General features: G+C 38.8%; 1 protein-coding gene across 4 annotated transcripts in view; it reads right to left on the reverse strand.

The window, feature by feature from the left end:
* Positions 1–3,378: 3,378 nt before the first annotated feature.
* Mmadhc (metabolism of cobalamin associated D) overlaps positions 3,379–12,783 on the reverse strand; it is a 77,963-nt gene continuing 68,558 nt past the window's right edge. For 2 of the 4 annotated variants that reach the window (XM_048812248.1, XM_048812247.1), the window contains exons 11-12: positions 12,695–12,783; positions 3,379–3,521 (exon numbers count right to left, since the gene is read on the reverse strand). In XM_048812248.1, coding sequence (XP_048668205.1) covers positions 12,729–12,783 — 55 coding nt within the window. In that variant the 3' untranslated portion in view covers positions 3,379–3,521; positions 12,695–12,728. The remainder of the gene's footprint in view (positions 3,522–12,694) is intronic. The other 2 variants (XM_048812250.1, XM_048812249.1) reach the window with 1 other exon arrangement.

The following is a 12,783-nucleotide window of genomic DNA, read 5'->3' on the forward strand; positions in this document are numbered from 1 at the left end:
TCTCAACAGACTCCTTTCTGCAAATGTGCATGTCAATCAAAGATTAATGCACCCAGGTTATGTACAATGCTCTGGGCTTAGCACCACAGGATACTTCCCTTCAGAAGCTCCCTTTCCAGTTGTACAGATAAGACATACATGCTTGAAAAGATTCAAGGCAATTTACCCATCCCAAATGATTCATATGGACTATAAGTATTATAAAAAATTAAAGAAAGATTATCAAGCTTCAATCACATCTACACTTCCCCTTGAACATTTCTTTGTTGCATCAGGAAATATAAAGGTATTGTGTATGTGCATTGTACAAATAGATCATCCAATAACTTTTATTTATTTTTGTTTTAATTATATTTATTTATTCTTTTGTAGTGCTGGGGATCAAATACAGGGCCACATGCATGCTAGCAAGTGCTCTACCTTTGAGATATATCCCCAACAAATTTTAAATATTATTCTATTCTTAGGGTGAATTATTTTAATGATGAACAATAGAAAATATCAACTCTTGATGATTTCTCCTGCAACAAGAAACATACTCATTTTTATCTATACAATGCATTTATTTTATTTCTCTTATTAAAACAATAGATTGAAAGCAAACTTGAAAAGCTTCAGCTTGTTTGTGACTCCAGGTTATTATTTAATGTTCTATACTTTTAAATTTCTAGGAAAAATATGCCTTTTCCCCAAAGTTAGAGGTTTTCTATTAGGTTTTTTATCGGTGATGTAATTGCTGTTTCTTAAAATGTTGCAATTACATAAAGGTAGTTCTAGCATTGACCTCCATGAGCAGCTCCGTGTATGTAACATAAACGGCACTGCAGGTGGACAATGTTTTTAGAAAATATGATTTTGAAAACACAAACTTACATGTTTAAAAAGATCTTTCACTTTATAAATGCATTCCTAACATATTTGTAAGACTTTATTTACAAAATTTAGGTCATATCAGTATGTGAAGTCAGAGGTGATGCTTTGTCTACATTATAGTTTAATTTAACTGAAATGCTTAAAGAAGATTCACAAATGTTCTTAATAAATTTTCCTTAACTTACAGAGTAGGAGTGAAATATTTGAAAATGCTTTGAGCATGTGTTATTAATCTTTACTGTAACTGGGAGAACTTGACCTTAGAGAGTCAGACATTTTTCTATGATTGCACAGAAACTTGGGGCAACACTGAGCCATAAATATGAAGCATTATGGCTTCAGTTTAGAGTCCTCTCCTCTGGGATCTACTGTGAAACACATTTATGAATTTTTTAAATATAAAAGTTTCTGACCTATTTTGGTGCCATAAAACCAATGCAGATTTCCAACATGCCATTCAAAGTAGGCTTTATTCTCATCACTCTCATAGCTGACTTTTAAAACCACGGCTTCTCCCATTAGCAAATTGCTATTATCTTAGTATTACCCTTTGCAAAATTGAACTTCATTGCAGTTGCTGGAATTAATAAGATGGGTAGAAAAATTCTATGTATGGTATTTTAAACTAAGTAGAAACTTAAAATCCAGAGGCTAAGAAATGACTCCTCAATGATTCTCTTTTCTTTTCTCCTAATAGCAAGCATGATTGTTTTACATGATTTTATTTTCAAAGCACTTTCATATACATTTCTTCAGTTGATCAACATGACCTCATTTCAGTTTTGATAGCTAAAGCATTGCAGTGGTTAAGGAGGCCCCACTGTTGGTTTATACTACAAAAACTTTGATTCCTGATCCACAGCTTTGTTCCAGGATGATATACATCATGGCCTCACCCTTCTTTGGCATTTTATGAAAAAACAATTTCTCAGGTCACAAAACATCTTGTCCACTTTTTAATTTTATACAGGAGAGAAAAGAACCCCAGAGAACTCTGATAATTTGTCTCTGAGAGTACCATATTACTGTGTTAAAGAAAGGATAGAACTCATCAAAATGTCCTTTATTTGATACTCAAAGCAATTATGATCTGGGTAATGGGAAACAGCCTAAAGGTATTCTCTTTCTTTACTTACCCTGCAGCATCAGAAGTACATGAGGACTACCATGGTGGGGAAGGATAGAGAAAAATAACTAGAAAGGGCAAACTTTTGCCAAAAATGCAAGCTAGCCTGATGGGAAAAGATTGTTCATTCTAACTAGAAAACAAAATATTCTTCAAAATAATCACCATCAAAATCATGTCCAAAAAAAGCAGAATAGTTTGTTGAAGTTAGAGAGTGTTATTCATAAACAGTTTTCTCAAGGGGCTATTGCACATCCAGAATCAAACCTGGAGTTTATGCATCCACAGAAGTCCCCCTGTGGAGGTCATAGGGTGCATGTTGTCAAAGCAGGGAAAGTGTGTCTGAAAATGAACAAAAGACCACCAGAATGCAGTCATGTTGCAAAAGGAAGGCTAAAAATAAGTCACACACCCTCAATAAGTTCATTAATCTTTGAGAAGATTTCAAAATCAAGACACCATGTGACCCTTACTCTATCTACAGAGGAGTGTGACTGTTGTGTCCCACGGAGTCTGCACCAGAGTCTGAACACACCATCTGTCTTCTTCCTGGGGTTCACTGGGTGATAGTTGTTGGTCCAACCACACAGGTGCCTCTGGCTTTGCTCCCACCCCAGCCTCTCCCAATAGGACCATGAGCAACTTGGCACCCCCATCATGAACTGGCTGAGAAGACAAGTTGTCTGAGAAGTGAGATCATGCTTGAGTCACATCACATTGAGGTGTTGGGGTGAGGTGCTGGGCAGACTTCAGCAGTGGGAGAGGACATATTTGGACTCATTCATGATTCAGCCTGGCTTGACTGGAACATATCAACTCTGGGCTTATCCCTACCTTTAAATACTGATAGAATTGGGCCCACCCCTGACTTGAATATGTTTAACTAATGACCCTGTATGTTTTGCATAGAATCTAAATACCAACCAAGTGTAGTAAGTAGAGATACACTCTTCTTGATGTGTGACAGCCCAAGACCAATGTGAATTGTGCAATCAGAACTCCCATGAACTCTCTTCTAAGACAGAAGCTCTGAAAAGTCTGTTTGGAGTACAATGTTTGGGACATGAGCATAGATGATGTGTTTAGATTATACTACAGTTGAAGATGTTGAAAAGAGCCAGAATAGATACTGGCTTCATTTTAGAGGTGATAGAAGACTCAGGAAATATGGTATTTAATCCAAGACACAAAAAATGAAAATATTTAACTTGTAGGACAGACATCAAAAGGTCCTGGACATTGGATTTTAGGAAAGCTAAAAGGTCAATCAATCTTAAGAGAAGATGGTAATTAACTGTGGATAAATATAACTGGAAAATGAAGAAGTCTGTGTTACTCAACTTTTCATGCCTATAACAAAGACACCTGACAAGAACAACTCAGAGGAGGATAATTTTATTTGAGGCTTACAGTTTCATAGGTTCAGTCCATAGATGACCAACTCTGTTGCTCTGGGTCCAAGGTGAGGCAGAACAGTGTAGAAGAAGAACATGGTGGAGGGAATCTACTCAGCTCATGGCATCTGGGAAGCAGAGGAGAGAGAGGGGGAGAGAGAGAGAGAGAGAGAGAGAGAGAGAGAGAGAGAGAGAGAGAGAGAGAGAGAAATTAACCCTCTAGGGCATGGCCCTAGTACCTTCTTCCTTTAGCTGTGACTCATCTGCCATCAGCTACTACCTAGTAGTCCATTCAAATTACTAATCCATTGAATGAATGAATGCACTGATGAGGTCACAGCTCTCATAATCCAATCATTTCACCTCCGACATTCCTGTATTACATAACACATAAGCCTGTCAGGGGACACCTCATATCCAAACCATAACACAGTCCAAATTTTATTTTTTCTAGACTGATCTTTAATAAAGCCGCATCTCTATTTACTATTGTCATCCCTGATGGTTGTTTTGCATGTCATGTCTGTTAGCTATTGGCTGCCCATTAAAATCACCAGCAGTAAAGAGAACTTTAAAACTACCTGATGTTTTAAAGCTCCCTAGACCAAATTGATTAGTTCCCCAGACCAAATCAATCACCTTCATGTTACAGGAAGTGGGACAGTGAGGGTCTCTCTGTGTGTTCACTTCAATAACAGCAGGGTATGAAGTGGCCTTCTGGGAATCTAATTGGTACTTGGATCCCTAGATCCTCTCTTGAATGGCCCCAAATTGTCAGAAGACAGGGAACTCGCCCTCTGGTCCACTGAGGTAAATATTTCACTTAGTTTAGGAAAGGCTTCTTTTGAAAGCATTTCCTGGATACTTACTTTCACTTTAAGATTTGTCAGATGCCTGGTACCCAGAGATCATTATTCTTGGTACCTGCACAAAGGGAATGATAGAATTGACAGGACAGAGCAACCTTTGGAAGGTCTCAGAGAGCAACTTGCTTGAAATATTGTAGATTATAGTGGATAACAACCATCTTCCAATTTGGAGAGCAAGGTGAAGCACATCAAGAGAGACAATGACAGGGCTGAGGACGGGCTGCTCCTGATAGAGAGCAGTCAGCAGGGCCTCTGAAAGGAGGAAAAGCATGGCAGGATGGACCCTGGGAGTTGCCAGAAGTGAATTGTGTAAGGATATAAAGTCAGAATTACCAAGGTTGGCACCAAGTTCACACCAAGAAAGGGCAAGAGCCTGTTCAATCCCACATGTGGATAAGGGGTAGGTCTCAGATGAGGTGGTAGAAGGATCATCTTATGGTGCTATCTACAGGAGGCTGGAGGGGAAGGAAGCAAATGTCCCTCTTCTAATTCTGCACCTTCACTCTGAAGCTTGAGCTTTGATATGCTGAGACTAAACCCCAATGTACCCAGGTCCCCTGGAATACTACAGCAGTGAATTCCAAAGCCAGCTACACAACAGAAACACCTGAGCTTTCAAAAAATAATAAGGACCAGACCCCACATCTAGCAATTCTAAATGAATTCTTCTGGGATGCTTTAAACCTCAAACAGTTTTAAAGCTCCACCCACCCCTAGTGATTCTATTGGACAGCTATTAACCAACAGACCTGAAGGTCTAAACAACTATCAGGGATGAACAATCATGATTACAAAAGTAGCCTTAGTGAAGAAGAGTCTAGAAAAATTAACCATGACTGTTTCATGGCCATTCAACTTTCAAGTTATATTCATGTCCACCAGGAAAAAATGGTGCCTGAACACAGAAGGCACATCATAATATTTTGTTGAATAAATACATGAAATGATGGAAAAGATTAAAGCACCATCTCCAAGCATCACCGCTCGTTAGTGACCGAACAAGAGATAAAACCAAGATTGCCTTTCTGCTAGTTCTGGCCTCCATCTGACACATTTTCACATATTAAATTTGCACCAAAACATTTATAATGTCAAATGCTGCAAAACTAGCATCTCTTGCTGGTTACAGCATGAATTGTTAGAGCTCTTTTGCAAAGCAATTAGGCTGAATGTGTTGAGGGCTATGAGAATGGACATATCCTGACCCAATAATCTTATTTCTATTAATGGGTCTGAAATACAGAAACACTGCTATGAAGAAATTTGTTCCTTGCAGCATTATTTGTAATTCAAAAAAAAAAATCAGGACAATTTAAATGTGCAGGAGTAGAGGAATAGCTAAGTCAATAACTGCACTTCCCCTCAGTGTAGTATCATCAAAAAGGATTGCCCTGAAGACGTTTTCAATGTCAAATGAAAATAGGAGCAGCACTAATGTCATATGTTCAATGTGTCATACCACCTAGGAAGCAAACATGTATATTTGGAGAAAATAAACCAAAATGCTTTTATTGTTTATGTAATGATGATAACTTTTTATTTTCCCTTTTTAAAGAATATTTTCCAATTTTTATGCAATGTGGTTATATTACTTTTGTAATGAAAAGCATAAATATAATAAACAGTTAAGACTATACATGTTAAGTTAATGGTCGTGATTACTTTGCAGGCTGCTCCTCTGTGTAGTTGTTAACCTAGGATAGCCCTTCAACACCTAGAGCCTGGTTCTCAGTGCTGGCTGCTCACAGCAGTCCCCAGGGAGCTTTCAAAACCTGGACCCCAGCCCTAGAGATTCAGATTATGCTGCTCTTGGATGAGAAATCTGAATATTATGTTTTAAAAAGATTCCTTTTTAATAAAACTATTTATTTTAAAATAATTTCAAACTTATAGACAGGTCTAAGAAGATCCATTATTTTTTTAATTCTGCCACATTTGAGTTATCATTTGCCTTCTCTTTCATCATACAATAATTGTTACTTATCTTCTGAGCCATTTTTTAAAAGTTTTCAAACATCATGCCCTTTATCCCTCACTACCATTTGGAGATGACATAAGCCGAAGGTTCATATGCTGGAGACTGTCCCCAGGGTGGCCGTGTTTGAGATGGTGGAATCTTCAAGAAGGCAGTCCCAGTGGAAGGTGAGTAGGTCATTAAGGGAGTGCTGCCCTTGGAAGGGATTAATGTAGCTCTGGTGGGACCCCATGGGCTCCTGAGAGAGCAGGTGGTTATAAAAAGAGCACGCCTGTCCCTTGTACTTTGTGGCTTCCTGTGTTACCTTGTGACCTCTTCTGCTTGTTCTCCCCTGTAGTGAAGCCATCCATTACGAAGCCTTCCCCGGAGGCCAAACAGACATGGCTACCCAGTCTTGGACTTTCAGCCTCTGAAAGTTTGAGCTAAATAAACCTCCTTTCTTTAGACACTACACATCCTCATGTTCTATAATGTTATTATAAAAGAAAACAAACTAAATCACCCCTTAGGAAATCTTAGCATTTCCTAAGAACAAAGACATTCACTAACATAACCAGAATGAAGTTATCAAAATCAAAAAATTTAACATTGAGACAATAATTGACAATCCATATTCGGATTCTAAAAAAAGCATTTGACAAAGAAAGTAGTTCTTGTGGGGAAAAGGTCTGCCTTCTAATTGCTACTCTGCCTATAAAAGCCAAGAGCTACACTAGGGCAGGAACCAGCCCTTACCCCAGAAGCAAGTCCTGTCCTTCTTTATCTGTTTTTTTTCAGCCTCCCTCCAATTCTGTGAGCTTCCCTTTGTTCTTATAACCAGGGCCCCTTTATTCCAGTGAAGTCCTCATGTTAGCTGGGGTTGATTTCTTTTGCTTGCCACCTAAGACCCTGCTGGTTTGGAGTAGAGCTGAAATTGCTCCAATACTTGGCTCCTTTCTGGGGTTCCTTAGGCCTGTATGAACTATCCTAGGACATTGCCCCCTCTCCTTTATAGGACATAAGATGGTCCATGATACAGAAACTGGTAGAAGACCAGTGTCATTCCTGTCCACAGGAAATCACATCAGGCCACGGATCCAGGGATCAAATGCTCAATGGGAACCTTGGATCTCCCATCCAAGAGTTCTTATGAAAAGCCCTGGCAGACTGGGGCTCTAAGTGAGCAGACAGCATGTGGAAAGCCTGCTTCTCCCAGCCCTGATGGCAGCCACAGCCAGGAACCTACAGCCACAGAATTTTAAAGTTTATTGCTCTGACTGGATGGGAGCCAAGCTGAGGTTTGTTAAGCCTGAGCCTGTTGCGATCACTCCTTCATGGCTGAGTGAAACAAAAAGTGGTATCTATGGACCCAGGGGATACACCAGCCCCTGGGCAGGATGTCAGAGCTGCTTTTGTCCAGCATTCTGCATTCAGGCATTCAGGTGCAGGGCTCTATGATAAGAGAGCTTTGACCAGGGATCCTCTGTCTCGGCATGTCTGCTCAGCTCCAGGAGCTGTGAGCTGTATATTTCCCTGGAGGATGTTAGGTGTTGAACAAAGCATTCTTTTCCTTTCTGCTTCCCACTCTCCACCCTATGTTGGTCAAATATGTGGGCATGTTGTGCCAAGAAGGATGGAGGATCCAAGGTTCCCATTGAGCATTAGTGGGTTCCTCCCTCCCCTCTCTACTTCAGGACCTCTTCCTTCTCTCAAGCTTGTATACCAGATCAAGAATGGCTCCATATATTCATTAATAGGAGGAAGATTTAGACTCAAACTCTGGCCATGAAAAGAATGTAATTGTGGGGGTAAATATTTGCTATTTTCAGTTGGTCAAAAACATAGATTTTAAATGTTCCCAACCACAAGAAATTTATAAGCATATGAGGTGATATATGAATTACCTTGATTTAGCCACTCAACAATGTACATATATATCAAAATATCAGTACTGAAAATCCGGAAATAAACAGTGTATACTGCAATGAAAAGGTGAAATGGAATGAGCATCAGTTTTGATTAACAGGCTTAGATTCGGTCATAGCTTGGTCACCAAAAAGCTAAGTGACCTCAGTCAAATTTCTTCACATTGTTTTGATGCTCAAAGGGGACCATGGGAAATCTCTTAGGGCTGAACCTCGCATACACTGAGGTGATGAAAAATGTGCGTTGGTCTCTCTCCTAATCAGCCTCTTGAACAAGGAGCATCATTTTTGAATCTCCTGCGTCTGGCACATGATGACTGCTGAGGAAATTTTCATCGACTTGAATTGTATAAATTTATAGTAGTGTCATCTGATTTAGGTTTGAAATTCATAAGACTATTCACTATTCCCATTAGACTAGATAGGGACTCAACCTGACCTTTTTAGTGTGGACTAATTGTCCCTAACCTGTAATTTATTGCAAAATAAGTGATCTTGTGGCAGCATTGGTAGATTGCAGCTTGAGGATAGAGCTGGGATATATTTAATAACACATAAGAAATGTCATTATGCCAGAGTTTATGTCCAATGGGAAATCCATTTTCAGATCACAAACAAGCAGAAATCTCAAATAACTTTTGTAGGTACAGAGAGAAGAAATCCTGGATCCCGTGGAGAGAGCACAAATGGCAGTGAAAAATCAGATACAGATGCAGATCTCCAATAGGTTCAGAGCTACTGCATAGCACACGCCCAGGATGTGGTTGACAGAGCAAAGCTTTCCTTAGAAATCAATGGGCCAAAGTTGTCAGGTTGATCTTTAAGCAGAGGGATAGGCAGTGACCAATAATGGGAACTTGGATTAAGAAATGGTCCTGGTAGGAAAAGAACAAAGTGGGTTATAATGAGCAAATGAGAAGTTTAGGTGAAAAATTCATAAATTAAATAAAAGTACTACATTGGGATCATTATTATTTCTCTATATTCTCAAAGGATGTGTGTAGCAGCTCTACCCATATCCAGATTGGAAACTCAACAATACAGCAAAATCCCGTTAGCTTCTCAGCCTTGCTCTGGTTTTGCATGAAGACATCCTATCCTGAGACATTGGATTTTGCATATGGCGTGCCTGGTGTCAGATCTGCAGGAAGAGTTCATAACCAGTCTCCCACTGACCCATCAGCACAAATCAAAAGGTATAAAGGTACAAGTGATCAAAGCTAAACGCCAAGGAAGAAAGAAATGTTTGCACCTTAAGCTGGAGAAGAGAAAGACATTCCTTAAGCTCCTGAGGAGAAATCACTTTTTAAAATTTTGTAATGAAATGATGCATTGGTAGACTGAAGTAAAGCAACTGTTTTTACTCAGGACAAAATTGAGTAATTCATTGGAAAAAGCATTCAATTGAGTGATGAGGACAATGTTTTTATTATTTTAATATACTTGTTGAGGTTAAATGTGTGCAGTTCAAGCAAACATTGGAGTCGACAGAGCATAGCTCTCAGGTGTTTGGAGGACAGTGACATTGAATGCTACATAAATACTCATTGTGGTGTTGCATTCCTGCTGCATGCTATTGCTTTTACCTGTGGGTCACCAATGAATTGGAACTATTCTAATAAGCTGTCGGTACAAATGGATGTGAAAATGTCATGTCCTATGTCGTAAAAACTGTTCTGTTCATCTGATGCTGACTGAGGCAGCGACCTCAGATTCTGGCAGAGCCCAGCAGCTCATCCTGTATTAGCAGCATGGCAAGTGTTAAGGGGTGTGGCTTCCAAGTTTATACATAATCTTTTCATACTTTAAGATAGTATTTTTGACCTTGTCACAAAGGTGAGCTCATAGGTGGGCATGGTGGCACACCTATATTTCAGTGATTTGGGACACTGAGACTGGAGGATAGCAAATTCAAGACCAGCATCAGCAATTTAGTGAGGTCCTAAACAACTTAGTGAAACCCGGTATCAAACAAAAGTGGGGAGGGGCTGGGGATGTGATTCAGTGATAAAGTACCCCTGAATTCAATCCTCAGTACCAAAACAAAACAAAACAAAAAATCCCCACAAAACTCATTAACGTTAGCCCTGCCTGAAAGGTGGGAATATAAAAACACAAAAATGTAAGTGGGGGAAAAGTACCAGAAAATTCTGTAGGCAACAACATATGGTCTTAATGAAATCACCTAATTCCACTAGACCTTGGGGGCATCATTTGATGAAGGAACAGAGATTCAATCAGTGATTTGAAAAGTGGTTTTGTTGTTGCCCTGCATACTAATATTTTGCAGAGTAGTTCAATGCACACATTTCTTTATATACAAAAATATAACTGAAATGTTGCACAAAAATGTATGAACCCGGCTGAGGTTGTGGCTCAGTGGTAGCGCACTTGCCTAGCATGCATGAGGCACTGGGTTTGATTCTCAGCACCACATACAAATAAATAAAATAAGGGTCAATCAACAACTAAAAAATATTTTTTAAAAAATTTATGAAGCATCACAGTATGCATTATTTTGTAATGTGTTAATATTGCCTATATTCAATTTTATTCCAGTTTTTTTTTCTAGTGCTAGGAATTGAACCCAAGGCCTTCTGCATGCTAGGCAGGTACTCTACCACTGAGCTATATCCCAGCCCTCCAGTTAACAATTTTTTTTGAAAAAAAAAAATATTTATTTTGATACACTACATTAGTTTCATGACCAGCTATGTGTTACAAATTTAGTTTGAGATTGATGAATTTTGATCACTAACCACCCTTCCAGTGTTCATTTCCTATTATATTCCTAAAGACAGGAAATTGGGACTCAATGCCTGGTCTAGATAATAATCCCCCTCACTGCTAGGGTGTTGTGATAGGGTAAGGATTTCATATACACTCTTCTACTAATTCAATCTGGTGTGGCCCTGAGATCTTTCTACAAGTCATTTCATCAATCAGTGGTTTGAAATTTTTTGATTTGTTGATTAATTTACTCTACAAATATTTTATTTTCGAAGACAAACCTGGGTTTGAATCAAAGCTTCACTAGCTAAATGCCCTCCCTAATCTTCAAACTCTTGCTTATAAAATGGGGATAAATGAGCTTGTGGAGAGGATGGGCCATAAGCTACGTGAGCCTGCAGCACAGTGCTGGCTTGGGGTGGGCACCTAATAAATGGCACCTTCTGGACAGCTTGCTGGGCACTGTGCTGGCCCCAATGTAATAAGGAGAACAGCCTGGAGGTCATCCATAAGTGACTGCAATGGTTCTCGTGCTCACACTCCTGCTTCTTTTTGTTTTGTTTTGTTAACTGCTTTTTAAATTTAGCAATACATCACCCACATTTTTCTGTCAACAAGTAGAGTTGTAGGAGCTAATTTTTAATGGTTGGTTAGTATTACATTTTATGGTTGTACCATAATTTATTTCACCATTTCCTCCTCCTTTTTTAAAAAAGGAATTTCTAGTTTTATATTTTGAAAAAAGTTATATAGAGGTAATGTATGAACATTGAAATATGAAGTAGTTAAGTAGAGAACTTGCAATCAGAAAGGTAAAACCTCCTTTTCTACTCTCACCTCTTCCCATTCTGCAGCAGTAACTACTCTTGAGTATGCTTTTATGTATGTTCTATTGTGAATATATTCTTATAATTATGTGAATGAGTTCATATATACATATAGATAGCAAGTTCTGCAGTATGCCTTTTAAAATTAAAAAGGGACATCTTTATTGTTAGCACAAGTGGATCTACTTCATTCTCTAAGCAGCTCTATGAATTTTATTTCATGGATAGACCATAATTTATTCAAACCATCTCCTACTGATCCAAATTTAGCACACTCTAAAAGTCGTTCTAGATTTTGCTATCATAAACAATTATGCAATGATGCCTGTGCACCCTGTGGAGCTTATGCTAGAATAACTAATAAAAGTGGAATGGTTTTATGTATTTAAAAAGTTTTGTTCTATGTTGCCAAGTGACTCTCTAGTGTGCCAATTTAGGCTAATACCAACAGCATATGACTCTATATCCATACACCCTCCCCAAAAGTTACTATTCCATCAATATTTTATATTTGATCTCTTATTTTCTCATTTGGAAATATTAACAAGAATACTGACATCAACTCAGAGGAGGAAAATATCAATAAGGGAGGTTGCCCTCCTTGCCCTTTCTGGAATTATTTGGGCAAAGAGCTCCTCAAAGGAAAAGTCATTATACCTTCCAGGAGAGATTTGACATTGGCCATTGTCTCTACCTGCAGAACACAAGTTTTTTTCTGAAGTCTTTAAGTACCCACTGTGTGTCAGATCATGAATCAAAAGACAAACAACAAGCCTGGATACTGTTAGCTCTCTCCAACATGGGCTATGATGCCTCTGGTATGACTGATGTTACCTCTTCCCTTTATTCTACCAACTGAAAGGTAGTTATAATAACACAACCTTTTGTTGTATAAGACTTGCTGATGAAGAAAGGACTCTGGGAGCCCAGTAGAATTCAACATGAACAGATGTTGAAATTATGTTGAGTAGCTTTGGGATTGTCCTCTTAACTTACTTGCCATCTTCAGGCAGAAGAAAATCCTCCTTCATCATAACTCTTGCTCCTGGTTCTTTGCAAATCTGCATATGTCTTCTGGAGATATA

The sequence above is a fragment of the Marmota marmota genome, unplaced genomic scaffold, assembly GCF_001458135.2.
Source record: "Marmota marmota marmota unplaced genomic scaffold, marMar, whole genome shotgun sequence".
Taxonomy (NCBI): domain Eukaryota; kingdom Metazoa; phylum Chordata; class Mammalia; order Rodentia; family Sciuridae; genus Marmota; species Marmota marmota.